The sequence below is a fragment of the Bos indicus genome, chromosome 22 (assembly GCF_029378745.1).
Source record: "Bos indicus isolate NIAB-ARS_2022 breed Sahiwal x Tharparkar chromosome 22, NIAB-ARS_B.indTharparkar_mat_pri_1.0, whole genome shotgun sequence".
Lineage (NCBI taxonomy): Eukaryota > Metazoa > Chordata > Mammalia > Artiodactyla > Bovidae > Bos > Bos indicus.
In genome coordinates this window covers 13,220,185-13,239,440 of record NC_091781.1, presented here as the reverse complement: position 1 = coordinate 13,239,440, position 19,256 = coordinate 13,220,185, and the positions used below count along the sequence as shown (strand labels likewise).

The 19,256-nt window shown below is 45.2% G+C and overlaps 2 protein-coding genes across 3 annotated transcripts in view; both read right to left on the bottom strand.

Annotated features, from left to right (window-relative positions):
• Positions 1–4,417, bottom strand: part of LOC139176064 (zinc finger protein 621-like) — a 50,003-nt gene extending 45,586 nt beyond the window's left edge. Inside the window, exon 1 of the mRNA XM_070776117.1 lies at positions 4,316–4,417. The gene's annotated coding sequence lies outside the window, so the exon portion shown is untranslated. The remainder of the gene's footprint in view (positions 1–4,315) is intronic.
• Positions 83–13,284, bottom strand: LOC109575837 (zinc finger protein 621). Of its 2 annotated transcripts, none has more exons than XM_070776119.1 (5): positions 13,141–13,284; positions 12,351–12,434; positions 4,963–5,089; positions 4,316–4,420; positions 83–2,969 (listed from the first exon to the last, which is right to left on the bottom strand). In XM_070776119.1, exons 2-5 carry the CDS (start codon positions 12,372–12,374, stop codon positions 1,966–1,968), a joined length of 1,260 nt encoding a protein of 419 aa, XP_070632220.1. In that variant the 5' UTR covers positions 12,375–12,434; positions 13,141–13,284; the 3' UTR covers positions 83–1,965. The 2 variants fall into 2 exon arrangements, with proteins under 2 accessions (XP_070632220.1, XP_070632219.1); XM_070776118.1 differs by having other exon boundaries at positions 12,900–13,283.
• Positions 13,285–19,256: the final 5,972 nt, after the last annotated feature.

Sequence of the window (19,256 nt, the reverse complement as noted above, 5' to 3'; positions counted from 1 at the left end):
TCCCAGTGCATATAAAAGTTGTTTACGCTACAATCTGTGAAGTGTGTAATAGTATTATGTCAAAAAAAAAAGAGGAACAGCATTAATTAAAAATTACTTTATTGCTAAAATATCTTAGCCATTTTCCAATAATGCAGTGTTGTCACAACCTTCAATTTGTAAAAAACACAGTATATGCAAAACAGATATAATGAAGTGCAATAAAATAAGGTGTGCCTGTAATGCATAACTCAGTTCTTTTCCCAGGAATTACTTCACATAGTCTTTTGCATAGTTATAAAAGACCTCATCTAAAGTCAAAAGCAAGAACGATCCAAAGTTCTACTTCACTAACCTGTCACAACCTCTTGAGAGTCCCTTGACCTGCAAGGAGATCAAACCAGTCAATCTAAAGGATATCAACCCTGAGTATTCATTGGAGGGACTGATGCTAAAGCTGAAGCTCCAATAATTTAGCTATCTGACACCAAGTTAACTCACTGAAAAGACCCTGATGCTAGGAAAGACTGAAGGCAGAAGAAGGTGGAGGATTAGATGGTTAAATAGCCTCACCGATCAATGGATAAGAATTTGAGCTAACTCCAGGAGACAGTGGAGGACAGAGGAGCCTGGTGGACTGCAGGTTTGACCCCAGGTCTGGGAAGATCTCACACAATGTGGGGCAACTAAGGCTACGTGCCACAACTACTGAGCCCACACACTTAGAGCCCGTGCTCCACAACAAGAGAAGCCACTGCAACGAGAAGCCCGCACACCACGAGTAGAGAAAGCCCAGGGCAGCAGTGAAGACCCAGTGCCAACAAAAATAAATAAGTAAAAATTATTTTAAAAACATTACACAGGCATATTCAGATTTCCCCCAAATCTTCTGCTCCTATTTCTTTAGTAGTTTGCCAAACTCATAATTTATGCTATCTGGAGAAAAGGAAATGCAGAAACCAATGCTTGCAAACAGCAAACCAGAACGCCCACCAAGAAAAATGTACCCAATGGGTGGAGCAAAGATGAATGCTTTGGTGTGTGTGCGCTTAGGAAACCAAAGGTAAAAGGAAACTACATATCAAGAGCAAAACTAAAGATTAAAAAATAAAAAACCTTTCATGTTTCAAGACATGATTCCTATCAATCATATAAATAATTGCTATCACTGTGTACATGTATTTTTTTTGACTGTGCTGGGTCTTCTTACTGCACAGGCTGTTCTCTACCTGCAGCAATTAGGGGCTACTCTCTGGTTGCAGTACACAGGGTTCTCACAGCAGTGGCTTCTCTTGTTGCAGAGCATAGGCTCTAGGGCTCTCGGGCTTCAGTAGCTGAGGCAGGTGGGCTCAGTAGCTGCAACACAGGGGCTCACTTCCTCCATAGCATGTGGGATCTCCTGGACCAGGGACTGAACCCATTTCTCTTGCATTGAGGGTGAATTCTTTATCCCTGAGCCACCCTTGAAGCCCAATACATGTTTTTTAACTGGTTATTCCGCATGATTTTTTGCAGAGACGTACGAGATCCTCAATGATCTGTGTCAAAGGCAACCCAACTTCCACTGCATGAAGACACCATGAACCTTCAACCACTGAACCACCTGCATTCATTTCTAAAGGCCCTGGTTGGAAACTCAGGCCAATTCTAAACTCTGACAGATCTCACATGCCTCCTGTTTCTCCCAGGCAGCTTCTCTCACATCACAGGGGCCTGACATGGGGATATCTTCTCTCAAACATCCCTAATTCACCACAGCGTCCTACCAGCACTTCACCCACGAGCAGCCCCATGATGCAGATACGGTCATTACTGTTCAAGTCTGAAAGGGACCAATATGAAAGTCAAGTGTTTCCATTTTCTACCCAGAAGAGAATATATTGTATATAACACAGTCTTTAGATGTATCTCGATTACAATGGGGTTTATGCTCAAATAGCTGGAACACAAGTACAGTGTAAAAGCTACAGTTCAAGCTGAAGTAGGTTAGACATCTGCTGTAACAGCCAGAGAAGTGCCAAGAGAGAGGTCACGGGGGTGAGGAGAAGGGGTCAGAATAACTGGGGAAGGCTTCACAGCAGGAGGAAGACCCTGGAAGACACGAACTACTTGGACAGGGGAAGAAAGAACCCCAGAGGCGGGCAGCAGCATGAACATGGGCCCGGAGGCAGGAATGAGGATGGTGTGTGGCAAGGCCACAGCCACAGGAGTAGAGCCCAGGCCCGGGAGACACCCAGGAGCTAAGGATGCAGAGGGGCCTTGGGGACGCAGCAGGGGCGGCCCAAAAGCCTTGATGGGCCTCTCCACACGGTGCCTTTTCTGATGCTGAAGAAAGCTGGGGTACCACTTGAAGGCTTTCCGACACACCTTACACTCATAGGGCTTCTCTCCGGTGTGAACTCTCTGATGCTGAATGGAGGTGATCTTCTGGGTGAACGCCTTCCCACACTCCTTACACTTATAGAGCTTCTCCCCAGTGTGTAGTCTCTGGTGCTGGGTCAAGGCAGTGTTGGAACTCAGACCTTTGCCACACTCCTTACATTTATAGAGCTTCTCCCCCGTGTGGATCCTCTGATGCTGAGTCAAGGCGGTTTTGGAACTCAGACCTTTGCCACACTCCTTACATTCATAGGGTCCTTTGCCAATGTGATTTTTCTCATGTACGATACAGTTCTGGCTGGACTTGAAAGCTTTGCCACACTCCTTGCACTTGAAGGGCTTTTCCCCAGTGTGCCTACTCTGATGCCGAAGGAGCTGTGAGTTATATCGGAAGATCTTCCCACATTCTTTGCATTTGTAGAACTTCATGCCGCCTCGAAGTATCAGATTGGGATTCAGACTGAAAGTCTGCCACATTGCCTTGTTTTCAAAATCCAAGTGCTGAGACACGTTCGTGAGAAGCCCTCCCACGGGCCTGCCGTGGGCCTCTGTGCCCTCGGAGGCTTGCTGCGCTACCGCTGGCTCTTCTGTCTTGATGCCCCTCTCACCACCTGACCAAAGAAACCACAAGTTTCCTCGTTACTGAACTGGAAGGAATGGGATGCAGTGGTCCTGGTTTTCTCTCGTAGGATGCGATATTCCAAAAATATCCCATGAGATGGTTATGAGCCTCCATAAGAGAGGATAAGAGAGAAAAAGGAAAACAACAGCATAAACTGGACAAAAGATGACACTGCAGTCCAGGAAGTGCCTCTTATAAGGAAGGGCTGGGCAATGAACCAGGGCAGGTGAGGTGGGCAAATGAGAACTTCAAGAGTGGGAAGGAAAGGAAGCAGGAGGGGAAAAAAGAATGGGTGAGGTAAGATGGACCAGCACGAAATGCAAACAGGCTTCAAAAGAGAGAGAGAGGGAGACCCTCAGGGAGGGATAAGACATCGGTGAGATGAAGGGGAGCAGCTGAGAAGCCCAGCAACACAAACAGAGAAACGATGGACCCCAATGCCCCACCTGGAAGCCAGGAAACCACCCCCAATTTTGAATTCTAAATAACAGCCTGACAATTCTACTTTTAAATATTTCATATAACATTCTGGGATAAAAGATTATTTCAGCAAGTCAGTGGGAATACAAGTTGATTGGAGAACTGTAGGCCACCGTGGTTTTACTGCTGAAGAAACCACTTTTTACAGTATCACAATATGTGTGAGAAGTGAGGCCTGGAAAGTTTCTTCCTAAAGCAAAGAAAAGTGAATTCGCTCAGTCACGTCCAACTCTTTGCGACCCCATGGACTGTAGCCTGCCAGGCTCCTCCATCCATGGGACTTTGCAGGCAAGAATACTGGAGTGGGTTGCCATTTCCTTCTCTAGGGGATCTTCCCAACCAAGGGATTGAACCTAGGTCTCCCACATTGCAGGAAGATTCTTTACCATCTGAGCTACCTGGGAATGAGTAAAGAAAACCCAAATAATTAAAACCTCCCAGGACTAACTCATCAGCAAAGATTCTAGGAAATTTTAGGGTAAGTGGGTGTGTGTGTTCAGTGGGGTAGTATTCTTGCCCTTTCCTCTATGGCCCCATTTAAAACAAATTCATTGTAAACCACAACGTTATGGCATCAGGAACTTTAAAATACTAAAAATTATATAAACACTAAAAAGGCAAATAAAATCATAGCTATGGTACAAATCAATCAGTTTGATGCACAGAATCACACCTTCTTTAAAGTATAGCTGAAACCCTACCACCCTGCCATGAAAACTGTCCTTACAGGTTTGGGATGGGAACTCAATACAGGTCAGAGGGTCAGCTACAGAGAGCTTTGCTCTCCACTGCAGAAGAAACATTTCCAGTAAACCAGGAAGGCAAAACCAGAAGGTGCTAAGTCCCCTTACTCACCTGGACAGATGCCTCTCAAATCCTCTGCTTCCCAGGGATCGGGGTCCCATGGAGCTTCCCCTCTCTCCAGCTGGGAGATCAGATCAGGTCTGGGGAATGGAGACACTACTCCAACAAGACAGAGAGACAGACAAGTTGAGGGGAGACATCCAGAGCTGTTACTGAGATCCCTCTGCCCACCCCAAGGCAGGCGAGTTGAGTTGGGGGGAGAAGGGGACTGCCTGGGGGACCAATGAGCCACACAGGGGTTCTGAGGAAGGGGTCCAAACTGACTCCATGCAAAGATCAGGGAGACAGTGATTCTCCCCAGGGAGGAAGTGCAAGCTCGCCCTGACTCAGAAGAAAGGACATCCCCTCAGGAAGGATGAATGTACCGATATCCTGGGAGGCTCCTGCACACAGGAGAGGGCCCACATCCACCACACTGCAAGGACGGAGGAACTGAGGTCTCCTGGGGGCACCCCAAGAGTCCTTTCCCTCAGGGTCCAAAACCACGCTCTTCCCTGGGAAGGAATAAAGTCCAACTTCAAAGCCAAGGGGAACCTGGGATTTCCCCACCCAGCATCTCCACAGAACCCTGAGGACTACTAGAACTCCCAAGACATCTGAGGAAGACCAACTATCAGAGGGCCACTGAGAGATCTTACCAAGGGAAGCCACATTTTCGTAATTCTCCAGCATCACCTCCCTATACAGGGCCCTCTGCGCAGAGTCCAGGCTGGCCCATTGGTTCTGGGTGAAGTACACGGCCACGTCCTCAAAGGTCACTGGCTCCTGAAACAACAGGTTCCTGCTCAGGCTCTGAGTGAGGGCCAGAGGGGGCCAGTATGAGCTTCAGGGAAGAAACAGACCTGCCAAGGTCTGTGACTCTGAGCCCCGTGGAAGGTCTGTTCTATGGACAAGAGCACTGGTTCCCACCTTCAAATGTGGATCACCAAGGCTTCCTACCTGCTCAGCTCTGCAGCTCTAAACCTCAAAGCCTGGCATCAGGGGCTCATCAGGGGCTGTAACTGTATCAACCTCTTATGTTCCTGTCTCCATGGAGCTGTCTCTCTAGCATCAGCTGCCCTGACATACCATACTAAAAGTTGTTCAGTTGTGTCTTTGCAACCCCTGGCAGGACTGTAGGCTGCCAGGCTCCTCTGTCCATGGAATTCTCCAAGCCAGAATACTGAAGTCCTAGCCATTCCCTTCTCCAGGGGATCTTCCCAACTCAGAGATCAAGGCCATGTTTCCTGCATTGTAGGCGGATTGTTTACCATCTGAGCCCCCAGGGAAGCCCAAGAAAACTGGAGGGGGTAGTCTATTCTTTCTCCATCAGATCTTCCTGACCCAGGAATCGAACCAGGGTCTCCTGCATTGCAGGCAGATTCTTTACCAGCTGAGTTACCAGGGAAGTCTGGGGTACCCATAACCTGTCACCTTATTCTCTGTACACCAACTACTCTCCCTATCTCTGCTCAGCAAAAATACATGTGTACAACCACGTATGTTCCCCGCCCTAGTTTCTCTCTAGCCTTCTCCACCAGCTTACACTACATGCAGAGAAGCCACTCCTTTGAAATAGTCCCACTACAGCTACACATTTAAAAAACTGAAATTAGAACTTTCTTTAACACCATCTACAAAAATAAATTCAAAATAGATTAAATAAATATAAGACCAGATACTATAAACTCTTAAGAGGAAAACATAGGCAGAACACTCTGAAATAAATCGTGTCAATATCTTTTTCAATTCATCTCCCAGAGTAATGGAAAGAAGAAAATGAGACCTAATTACACTCAAAAGCCTTTGCACAGAAAAAACCCACAGAATGGGAGAAAATATCTGCAAGCAATATTACCAATAAGGGATTAATCTCCCAAATTTACAAACAGCTCATGTATTCAATAAAAAAAAAAAAAAAAAAAAAACCCGAATCACAAATGAGCAGAAGATCTAGACAGACATCTCCAAGGAAGACATACAAGTGGCCAGGAAGCACATGAAAAGATGCAAATCAAAACTACAATGAAGTATCACACTGATCAGAAGAGCCATCATCTAAAAATCTACCAACAATAAATGCTAGAGAGGGTGTGGCGAAAAGAGAGCCTCCCTACACTGATGATGGGAAAGTAAATTGATACAGACTCTGGAGAAGAGTACAGAGGTTCCTTAAAAAACTAAAAATAGGAATGTTCAGGAGATCCAAGATGGTGGAGGCATAAGTAGAAAAGGAGTACTTCTCTCTCCATGGATTCATCAGGAATACACCTTCAGACACAGACGATCTTATAGAACAGCAGCTGAGAGCGAGCAGGAGTACCTGATCACCAGAAAAGAATATATAAAACCATGCAAACTCTGTAGGACAAAAGAAGTAGGGGGGAAAAGAGGAGTGTGAGGAGGACTGCACCTGGGGGTGAACTGAAGGAGGGGTGAGATCCCACATTGAGGCAACCGTTTAGGACAGAGGAGAAACATTTGAGGCTGTTGGGACAGTGAGGCAACTGATCTGTGAGTCTGAATGGAATGATAATCACATAGGCAATCCTTGCTGCAGCCATATGTACCCTGAACAGGGATACTATATAATTTCAGTGGCTCAGTTAATCCAAATTTTTGCAACCCCATGGTCTGCAGCACGCCAGGCTTCCCCATCCATCACCAACTCCCGGAGCTTACTCAAACTCATACCCATCAAGTTGGTGAGCCATCCAACCATCTCATCCTCTGTTGTCCCCTTCTCCTCCTGCCTTCAATCTTTCCTAGCATCAGGGTCTTTTCCAATGGGTCAGTTCTTCCCATCAGGTGGCCAAAGTACTGGAGCCTCAGCTTGAGCATCAGTCCTTCAAATGAACTTTCAGGACTGATTTCCTTTAGGATGGACTGGATGGATCTGCTTGAAGTCCAAGGAACTCTCAAGAGTCTTTTCCAAAACCACAGTTCAAAAGCATCAATTCTTCAGTGCTCACCTTTCTTTATGGTCCAACTCTCACCTCCATACATGACAACTGGAAAAATCATAGCTTTGACTAGATGGACCTTTGTCAGCAAAGTAATGAATGTGTCTGCTTCTTAATATGCTGTTTAGGTTGGTCATAGCTTTTCTTCCAAGGAGCAAGTGTCTTTTAATTCCATGGCTGCAGTCATAATCTGCAGTGATTTTGGAGCCCCCCAAAATAAAGTCTGTCACTGTATCCATTGTTTCCCCATCTATTTGCCATGAAGTGATGGGAAGTGTACAAAAAAGATCTTCACGACCCAGATAATCACGATGGTGTGATCACTCACCTAGAGCCAGACATCCTGGAATGTGAAGTCAAGTGGGCCTTAGAAAGCATCATTACGAACAAAGCTAGTGGAGGTGATGGAATTCCAGTTGAGCTATTTCAAATCCTGAAAGATGATGCTGTGAAAGTGCTACACTCAATATGCCAGAAAATTTGGAAAACTCAGCAGTGGCCACAGGATTGGAAAAGGTCAGTTTTCATTCCAATCCCAAAGAAAGGCAATGCCAAAGAATGCTCAAACTACCGCACAATTGCACTCATCTCACACGCTAGTAAAGTAATGCTCAAAATTCTCCAAGCCAGGCTTCAGCAATATGTGAACCGTGAACTTACAGATGTTCAAAGTGCTTTTAGGAAAGTCAGAGGAACCAGAGATCAAATTGCCAACATCCGCTGGATCATCGAAAAAGCAAGAGAGTTCCAGAAAAACATCCATTTCTGCTTTATTGACTATGCCAAAGCCTTTGACTGTGTGGATCACAATAAACTGGAAAATTCTGAAAGAGGTGGGAAAGCAGACCACCTGACCTGCCTCTTGAGAAACGTGTATGCAGGTCAGGAAGCAACAGTTAGAACTGGACATGGAACAACAGACTGGTTCCAAATAGGAAAAGGAATACGTCAAGGCTGTATATTGTAACCCTGCTTAACTTATATGCAGAGTACATCATGAGAAATGCTGGGCTGGAAGAAGCACAAGCTGGAATCAAGATTGCCAGGAGAAATATCAATAACCTCACATATGCAGATGACACCACCCTTATGGCAGAAAGTGAAGAGGAACTAAAAAGCCTCTTGATGAAGGTGAAAGAGGAGAGTGGAAAAGTTGGCTTAAAACTCAACATTCAGAAAACGAAGATCATAGTATCTGGTCCCATCACTTCATGGGAAATAGATGAGGAAATAGTGGAAACAGTGTCAGACTTTATTTTTTGGGGCTCCAAAATCACTGCAGATGGTGACTGCAGCCATGAAATTAAAAGACGCTTACTCCTTGGAAGGAAAGTTACGACCAACCTAGATAGCATATTCAAAAGCAGAGACATTACTTTGCCAACAAAGGTCCGTCTAGTCAAGGCTATGGTTTTTCCAGTGGTCATGTATGGATGTGAGAGTTGGACTGTGAAGAAAGCTGAGAATTGATGCTTTTGAACTGTGGTGTTGGAGAAGACTCTTGAGAGTCCCTTGGACTGCAAGGAGATCCAACCAGTCCATTCTGAAGGAGATCAGCCCTTGGATTTCTTTGGAAGGAATGACGCTAAAGCTGAAACTCCAGTACTTTGGCCACCTCATGCGAAGAGTTGACTTATTGGAAAAGACTTTGATGCTGGGAGGGATTGGGGGCAGGAGGAGAAGGGGACGACAGAGGATGAGATGGCTGGATGGCATCACTGACTCGATGGACATGAGTCTGGGTGAACTCTGGGAGTTGGTGATGGACAGGGACGCCTCACGTGCTGCGATTCATGGGGTCACAAAGAGTCGGACACAACTGAGCGACTGAACTGAACGCTTAAAACTGGAATCTAGAAAGATGGTACTGATGAAACTATTTGCAGAGAAGCAATGAAGACACAGACATTGAGAACAGACTTATGGACATGGCTAGGGGTAGAGGAGGAGGAGAGATTGGGAGGTATGGAGGGAGTAATATGGAAACATACACTACCATATGTAAAACATATAGCCAACGGGAATTTGCTGTATGACTCAGAGAACTCACACTGCGGCTCTGTAACAACCTAGAGGGGTGGGATGAGGAGGGAGGTGGGAGGGATGGTCAAGTGGGAGGGAACATAGGTAAACCTATGGCTGACTCATGTTGATGTTTGGTAGAAACCAATGCAATACTGTAAAGCAATTATCCTTCAATTAAAAATAAATAATTTTTTAAAAAAGATTGGAGAAGGCACATAAATATAGAAAAGCAACATAAATATCTTTGCTTGCAGATGAAATAGCTATCTTTTTAAAAAAATATCCAAGACCCAAGACAATGAAAAACATTTAAAACTGACAGAATAATTCATTAAGTTACCTAGATATAGGATAAATGAACCAAAATGATTAGTTTTCCTAAGTATCATCATAATCAGCTAAAAGACAAAATGGTAGAAAATAAGATGCCATTCATATGAAAAGAGCTAAGAACAGACCCAACAAAAACCTGTAAAACCAAGATGAAGAAAACTATATGTCTATTAAAATAAATACAAGAGGAACTGAATAAATTATACAGTGTTTCTAAATGGGAAGAATCAAACTTGTAAAGAAGTCAATCCCCAATTTTGCCTATGATTCCAATAAAATCAACTTCTTCACCAAAAAAAAAAAAATCAATGAGATTTATGCAGCAGTTGAGGTTCATTTAAAGTCATCTGAAAAAAAGTAACTCATCATAGAGCTGAGAAGGTTTTGAAGGAAATACATTTTTGAAAGAAAAGATGACGGGGAATTAAACAGTACCTTAAAAGGACAATACTTCAAGGAAATGAGAATACAAGTCACAGATAGTGAGAAAACATTTAAAGAGACACACATAACAAAGGACTATTACCCCAAGTACATAAAGAACTCTTAAAAACTCAACAGGAAAATGAACCCAATGAAAAAGTGGGCAAAAGACCCGAACAGAAATGTCACCAAAGAAGTTATACAGATGGCAAACAGGTATACAAGATACTCTACAACTTATGTGTTCAGGAAAATGCAAATTAAAACAATGAGATACCACAACACACCTAGTAGAATGACCAAAATCCGAAACACTGACACCACCAAACACTGGTGAGGATGTGGAGCAACACGAACTCTCATTCTTTTCCAAATACAAACTTTGGAAGACAGTTTAACAGCTCCTTATAAAACTAGAATAAACACATTCTAACCATACAATCCAGCAATCATACTCCTTGGTATCTACCCAATGAGCTAAAAACTTATGGCCACACAAAAACAAACACAAAGATGTTTACTGCAGCTTTATTCACAATTGCCAAAACTTGGAAGCAAACAAATGGTCCTTCAGTAGGTGAATAAATTGTGGTATAATCAATGGAGTATTATAGAGCACTAAAAAGAAAACAAGCTATCAAGCCATGAAAAGTCACACAGGAACCTGAAATGAATACTACTAAGTGAATGAAACCAACATGAAAAGGTAGGATACCAACTACACAATATTTTGGAAAAAGCAAAAAGATCAACAGTTGCCAGGAAGGGAGGGCAGGACACAGGATTTTTAGAGCCTGTGAAAAGACACTGTATGATATAATAGTAAATACACATCATTTATACACGTTACCCACAGAATGTACAACACCAAGAATGAACCCTAGTGCAAGCTATGGACTCTGGGTGACTATGTCAATGTAGGTTCATCAGTTGAATTCATGTACCACTCTGATAATGGGCTATCCACGTATGGGGCCAGAAAGCATTTGGGGACTCTGTGGTTTTTGCGCCATTATACAATGAACCTAAAATTTCTCACTGGGGAAAAAAAAAGAGTCTACTAAAAAAAGAAAGATGAGAGAGCAGGGACACCAATACTTAACCTCTTACCCGGACTGCAACATCCTCCTAAGTGACTCACACTCTTGCAAGCAAGTCACCACTATGGGCCAAAAATCTTTTTGATATGTAAATCCATCCCTTTCACATGTCCTGATTAAAATCCTTTACGGTCTTCCTACTGAACTCAGAAGTGAGACCAGAGTCTTCACAGTGACCTCCAAAACACGTGCCTAACTGTCCCACCTCACAATGAACTACCTCCTCTAACTTCTGTCTCTAGAATACACCCAGCTTTCTCCCCTACCTCAGGGCTGACACATTTGCTATACTCCCTGGAAAGCTCAGCTTTGGCTCTCTCTCCAGTAGTTCTCCAGCCTATTTTTACTTCTTTCAGGAGGTCTCAAGCTCATGTGACCACCTCCATGAGGGCTTCCCTGACGACCACCTTCAAAGGGAGCTTCTTTGAGGCTTCTCAAATTTGAGAGGGTGCATAAGAATCACCCACAGAACCTGCTACAACAGATTCCTGACACCGACCTACCCTCCTACCCAGGATGATTACTGATCTAGGGTGGCACCTAGCAACTGGCGATTTTAATAAGCACTCAAGCGATCCTGATGCTGCCCACCTGCGGCCCTCACTGTTAGGAAGCACGGTACTTGAGCAACAGGTACTTATGATATCAACTTGTTTTTGGTAAAAGTACCCTCCATGAGAAAGGAGAACCTGTCTGCATTATTCAGCATTATGTGCCTAGTCTGAAAGCACATATGGAAAGAACAATGCAGGTCTCTCTGGGATACATCTAGTATTTGTGAAGCAATCTCTTCAATTGAGAATTTTTCTCAAGCGGTTTCTCACCTAGCAACCTTATTTTTTTGTTGTTGCTAATCCATATTCCTAATTTATACTCCACCCCCACATGCTTCCCTTTAGGCAAAGTTGTTTTCTATATCTCTGCACACAACTTTTATTTATATAATACCTCAAATTATCTCTATTTTCATGTTCTGGGGGAATTTCTTGACATGGGTCCCCCCTTTTCTACTTAAACCTATATATCCAAACTCTCCACTCTACACACAAGACTCTTACCTCCCCCACAACATATTTACAACCTTAGCCCTGGGGATGGATTCAAGGGGGAAACCACAGCCTCTCCAACTTAGGCCTTTTCGGTCCCTTCCTAATGACCTGATAGCTAACGTGACCTTTAAGACTGAAATGAAGGTAGGCTCACCTGAGGCCAAGTGGTTTGGAGCATGGCTGATGTCCCCTGGCTCTGTGCACTCTTCCCGGTTTGGAAAAGCAAGAACCTTAAAAACTAAGACAAGAAGAGCCATGAGCGCAATGGTCCCTTTTCTACATCACCAACACCGCCCACGGTCTTCGGTCTCATTTCCAGCATTGGCAGGAGTCTCTACCAGCCCTCCACTGGCTGATGGCCCCCACCTCCTCATGAATTGCTCTAGCTGGTATTCGGGACAATCCACCACCTGCCTCCTCTGCCCAAGAGCGCTCCTGGGACCATTCACACCGAGTGGACCGAGACACACATGGCGAATTCGGCCCCTACAGTGCTGGGTCTGAACAAATTTAAAAACCTAAAAAAGTGCTTATGGGGACCACGTCACTGACTCCCAAAAGTGCCTATGGAGAGGAAACAAGGGTGGCTGGATTTGGATTGAGTAAAATATTCAGGGTCACAAGAGCTATCAGGGGACGGGAGACCCCAAGAGGCTCTCCACCCAAGCAAGCAGGAGACCCCAAACATCAGAAACTTCAGTACCGGCCACGGGGAACTGTTGGGCCAACTTCTTTCAAACAAAGAGGATCACGCCTCGGTGGCAAAGGTCTGGACCGGGGCTCTAGGAGGCCCAGCAGCCATCTCTGCGGCTTCTGTGAGGCCGAGACGCCGGGGCATCCGGTCAGAGAGAAGCGAGTTCAGGGTAGCGTGCTGACGAGGCGCTAAGGAAAACGAGGAAGCCGGCGCCGGACGAGACTGGCACGAAAAACTCGCCAGAACCTACCCTCTTCCCCTCCGAACCCCAAGAAGCACTCTCACAGCCCACACAGAAGCGAGCGCGGGCACCCAGCGCACTTCTGGGCAGAGCATTTCGGTGGTCCCGGCGGCGCGACCTCACGTGACCCGAAGGGGCGGGCTTCTGGCCGGCACTTGCCCGTGACGTCACTGGTGGGCGCCGTAACGCAGCGCTAGGGGCTGGTCCCTCCACCCTTGTGCTCCAACCGCTGAGCCGACTAGGGGTGGCGTGTCGCGGCACTGTTGACGCCTTAATCTACTCAGATCTCGGCCTCAGGGCGCAGGTGGGGCCGCAGTTAACGGACAGCTTCATCAGCTGTTTGCCTCATTTTCTCCTTGGGTCATCTGGAGTCTGGGCTGTGCAGTTTAGGGAGAGGGACTCCTGCTGTGTCATGTCTCAGAGGCCCACGCCAGGGATCGTGCTTGTGTCCTAGGCCGGGCAGCCCTTAGGAAAACCATGGTTTCCATCTACCTTTTTAAAGCCCTCTCCCTTCCTAGGACCTAGACGCGTGTGGGACGTTTAAGATAGAACTAGACCTACTCATATTTGGACAACGGTGTACCAGTCCACCAGGCTCCTCTGTCCATGGGATTCTCCAGGCAAGAATACTGAAGTGAGTAGCCGTTTCCTCCTCAAGGGAGATCTTCCAGACCCAGGGATCAAACCCGCATCTCCTGCATTTGCAGGCTGATTCTTCACCACTGATCTGCCTGGGAATCCGGTTCCAACTGCTGAATGGTTTCAGTCCTGAGGACTACCCTGGGTTCTCTGGTCTATGCCAGTTGTTGCCATTCAAGATAACTGAGGTACATACATTGCTCCAAATGTGCCCAGGCGACCTGGGTCCTGTGTCCATACCACTGTGGGAGAATTGGAAATGGGAAGAGTAGTGCCCACCATTTCAGCGGCCAAATGTGTGTGGGTTGACAGCATCAACTAGCTAGTTCCAGAAACCTGGCTGTAGCACTTAATAACTGGGGGATCAGCAGCAAATTGCTTTGCCCGTTTCATTGTCTGTTATATGGGTATGATGGGGGCACCCCCCACAAAGGGCTATTAATAATAAATGAAGGTTAATAATTAAATGAATTCACAGATTGGCAAAGTATTTACAGTGGTGCCTGGCACAAAATAAGTCCTTGAGAGTCTGTTCTGTTTTGTAACCGTTGTTTTTAGAGATACAAGTCCTGCTGGGGCTCCAACCTGTGGCACAGTTTAGGGAAACAGCGATTAGCATTTATTCTTAGAGCCCTTTCCCACCATATAACTGTATGTGTGTTCCAGGCCCAACTTGGAGAAATTCAGCATCACTATCCAGAAGAGTTTAATTACAAAGGCATCTTGTAGTTAGTGCAACTACATGACAGAGGCCCTGAATAGAAACTGAACCAGGAATGGCTTCTCTTCTGTGACCACAGGCATTGCAGTATCAGGGACTTCTCCTCTGCTGTTTCAAATGCCACACAATGGGACCTTTTGTGCTCAGTTGCTCAGTCATGTCTGACTCTTTGTGACTCTTGGACTGTAGCCCGCCAGGTTCCTCTGTCCATGGGATTCTCCAGGCAAGAATACTAGAAGGGGCTGCCGTTTCCTCCTCCAGGGAATCTTCCCAACCCAGGGATCAAACCCATGTCTCTTATGTCTCCTGAATTGGCAGGCAGATTCTTTACCACTATTGCCATCTAGGAAGCCCTATGATGGGGGCCTTTCACACACTGTATACTCAGATTCTCCTGCAATTAAGTATCTGCTGCACATTGCTCCAGCCCAGCTCCCTTTTGTAATTTGCCTGGCTCCGCAGCCCACTGCCTCTGCTGCACTACTCAGTCCTCCTGTATTTCCCCAACAATTGTCTGAAGTGCCTGATGTCATGTTATTTGCAGTCTTCCTCCTGTCCCTCCTAGATTCATGCTCTACTCAATCTAAATTTCACGGCCGCCAAAGACAGGAGTGAACCATTGGCACAGGCGGCCTGTCTGTGGGTAGACTTCCTCTGTAGAAACTAATGTGGATTTCTAGCTCCCAGAAAATTTTACTGGTAGATGCTTCCACCTCAAGCAATTACATGGATCTTCTGAAAATCATGTTCTCTCTGTGGAACAGGAGAACAATTATGCCAAAGAAGTTTTCACATTGTTACGAAAGTTCTAGGACCCACCACAGATTTCCTAACCTGGGGATGCGGCAAAGGGACTAAGAACCCCCAGGGAATTTGACCTTGGAGGCCAGTGGGATTTGATTACAGAACTTCCACAGGACTGGAGAAACAGACTCTTGGAGGGAACAAACAAAACCTTGTGCACACCAGGACCTAGGAGATAGGGCAGCGACCCCACAAGAGACTGAGCCAGACTTGCCTGTGAGTATCCAGGAATCTGTGGTGGAGGCGTGGATTGACGGTGGCCTACTGCTGGGTCAGAGGCACTGAATACATCAGGGCTGGAATAAGTCTTTTTGAAGGAGGTCCAAGTCTATGCCCCAACCACTAATGCCAAAGAAGCTGAAATTGAACAGTTCTATGATGACCTACAAGACATTGTAGAACTAACACCAAAAAAAGATGTCCTTTTCATCATAGGGGACTGGAATACAAAAATAGGAAGTCAAGAGATACATGGAGTAGCAGGCAAGTTTGGCCTTGGAGTAAAAAATGAAGCTGGAGAAAGGTTAACAAATTTTGCCAAGAGAACACACTGGTCATAGCAAACACCCTCTTCCAACAACACAAAAGACGATTCTACACATGGACATCACCAGGTGGTCAATACCGAAATCAGATTGATTATATTCTTTGTAGCCGAAGATGGAGACAGTCTATACAGTCAGCAAAAACAAGACCGGGAGCTGACTGTGGCTCAGATCATGCACTCCTTATTGCAAAATTCAGACTTAAATTGAAGAAAGTAGGGAAAACAAACCACTAGACCATTCAGGTATGACCTAAATCAAATCCCATATAATTATACAGTGGAAGTGACAAATAGATTCAAGGGATTAGATCTGATAGAGTGCCTGAAGAACTTTGGAAGGAGGTTCGTGACACTGTATAGGAGGTGGCAATCAAAACCATCCCCAAGAAAAAGAAAGCAAAAAGGGAAACTGGTTGTCTAAGGAGGCCTTACAAATAGCTGAGAAGATAAGAGAAGCGAAAGGCAAAGGAGAAAAGGGAAGATACACCCATCTGAATGCAGAGTTCCAAAGAATAGCAAGGAGAGATAAGAAAGCCTTCCTCAGCAAAGAAATAGAGGGAAACAATAGAATGGGAAAGGCTAGAGATCTCTTCAAGAAAATTACAGATACCAAGGGAACATCTCATGCAAAGATGGGCACAATAAAGGACAGAAATGGTATAGACCTAACAGAAGCAGAAGATATTAAGAAGAGGTGGCAAGAATTCACAGAACAGTACAAAAAAGGTCTTAATGACCCAGATAACCACAACAGTGTGATCACTCACCTAGAGCCAGACATCCTGGAATGCAAAGTCAAGTGGGCCTTAGGAAGCATCACTATGAACAAAGCTAATGGAGGTGTTGGAATTCCAGCTGAGCTATTTCAAATCCTAAAAGATGATGCTGTGAAAGTGCTGCACTCAATATGCCAGAAAATTTGGAAAACTCAGCAGTGGCCACAGGATTGGAAAAGGTCAGTTTTCATTCCAATCCTAAAGAAAGGCAATGCCAAAAAATGTTCAAACTACCACACAAGTGCACTCATCTCAGACGCTACCAAAGTAATGCTCAAAATTCTCCAAGCTAACCTTCAACAGCACGTGGACCAAGAACTTCCAGATGTTCAAGCTGAATTTAGAAAAGGCAGAGGAACTGGAGATCAAATTGCCAACATCCATCGGATCACTGAAAAAGCGAAAGAATTCCAGAAAAACATCTACTTTATTGATTATGCCAAAGCCTTTGACTGTGTGGATCACAACAAACTTTGGAAAATTTTTAAAGAGATGGGAATAGCAGACCACCTGACATGCCTCCTGAGAAATCTGTATGCAGGTCAAGAAGCAGCAGTTAGAATTCGACATGGAACAATAGACTGGTTCAAAACTGGGAAGGGAGTACATCAAGGCTGTATATTGTCACCCTGCTCATTTAACTTATATGCAGAGTATATCATGTGAAATGCTGGGCTGGATGAAGTACAAGCTGGAATCAAGATTGCCAGGAGAAATATCAATAACCTCAGATATGCAGATGACACCACCTTTATGGCAAAAAGCGAAGAGGAGCTAAAGAGCCTCCTGATAGTGAAAGAGAGTGAAAAAGCTGGCTTAAAACTCAACATTCAAAAAACTAAGTTCATGGCATCTGGTCCCATCACTTCATGGCAAATAGATGGGGAAACAATGGAAACAGTGACAGACTTTATTTTCTTGGACTCCAAAATCACTGCAGATGGTAACTGTAGCCGTGAAATTAAAAGATGCTTGCTCCTTGGAAGAAAAGCTGTAACAAACCTAGACAGCATATTAAAAAGCATAGACATTATTGTGCCAAAAGAAGTCCATTTTGTCAAAGCTATGGTTTTTCCAGTAGTCATGTATGGATGAGAGTTGGACCATAAAGAAAGCTTAGCACTGAAGAACTGATGCTTTTGAATAGGGGTGTTGGAGAAGACTCTTGAGAGTCCCTTGGGCAGCAAGGAGATCCAACCAGTCAATCCTAAAGGAAATCAGTCCTGAATATTCATTGGAAGGACTGATGCTGAAGCTGAAACTCCAATATTTTGGCCACCTGATGCAAAGAAGTGACTCATTTGAAAAGACCCTGATGCTGGGAAAGATTGAAGGCAGGAGGAGAAGGGGATGACAGAGGATGAGATGGCTGGATGGCATCACCGACTCAATGGACATGAGTTTGAGCAGGCTCCGGGAGCTGGAGATGGACAAGGGAAGCCTGGCATGCTGCAGTCCATGGGGTCACAAAGAGTCAGACACAACTGAGCAACTGAACTGCAGACAAAGGTATCTGCCACTGGGATAATCTCATCTCATTTTAAACCACATTTCCCCAAACACAACCCCACCTGGGTGGACACTCATCCGCACCTGCCATAACTGCTTGTCAAAGGCAGGCCTGAGTCTGGCACCTACTTCTCCAAACGCTAATTTAAGAAAAGCTGTCAGGAAGCCAGATGCCCTCTGAGCATGCCTTCTGAAGCAAGGCCATGGTCCCCTGGCTTTCTGCACGGCTCTCAGATTTGAGAAAAGGAAGAGTCTCAGATCTAAGGAGAAAAGAGCTCTGAGTGAAACCGCCCCTCTCTTGCAGTCCATGTGAGCATTACTCCCCTTCACATCTCTCACCACCATCCCTGGACTCCCCTAACTCTTAGAACAATGACTGTTCTACGACTCCATGGCAGCCTGCGCCTCACCCATGGAGTTTTAACTGCTCTGTCCACTTACTGGCAGGGCACAAGGCTTCTAAAAATTTACTACAACACTCCATTATCCAGAACTGAGTCTCGGCTAAAGGAGGGTCCTAGCCTCAGTGACTGCTTGGGTTGGAGTAGAAAGTTATTTTTACTGAATGTGTCAGTAAAGGCGAGTGCAAAGAAAAAGAGAGCAAATCGGGCAATCAGGCAAGAAAAGGGAAATTTATTAGAGGGAAATGGGAGGGTGACTGGCCCTTAAGGAGAACCAGCGTCCTCCCTTTCTTACAGGGTCTTTCTTATACCCCACCAATGAAAAATTCTCTGAAGGGATGGTTAATTTTTAGCCTGTAGTTGAGTCCTGTGGTCACGTAGCAGGAGGTCTGGAATCTGGTGGTCTCGTAGCTTTGAGAAGGTAGGCGCCAGTGAGAAAACAGAATGTCGTTTGGGCAATTTGCTTAGTCTCAAGGATCACTGGGATTTTATTCTTTGTTTTTGAGCTCAACATAATGAGCCATCTTAACAATGAGGTGCCATGTGGGCCCTATCAGTGTCCAGTGACCATAACCATTGATAAAGATTCTGTCCTTGACCAAACTCTAGCCAGGCTCCTGTAAGCCCTTTCTTGGCTAGGCTTTTGAACCTTCACCTATAAATGTTAGGGAACCACAAGTCCATGTGCCCAGCGCATTGTAAGGCCAAACAATACCAAAATCTCAGAG

Coding starts and splice junctions, on each gene's coding strand:
- LOC109575837 (XM_070776119.1), bottom strand. CDS start 12,374: ATGCTCCAAACCACTTGGCCTCAG. Junction 4,421..4,962: donor CGAAAATGTGGCTTCCCTTG/GTAAGATCTCTC, acceptor TTGTTGGAGTAG/TGTCTCCATTCCCCAGACCT. Junction 2,970..4,315: donor TTTGAGAGGCATCTGTCCAG/GTGAGTAAGGGG, acceptor TTCTTTGGTCAG/GTGGTGAGAGGGGCATCAAG.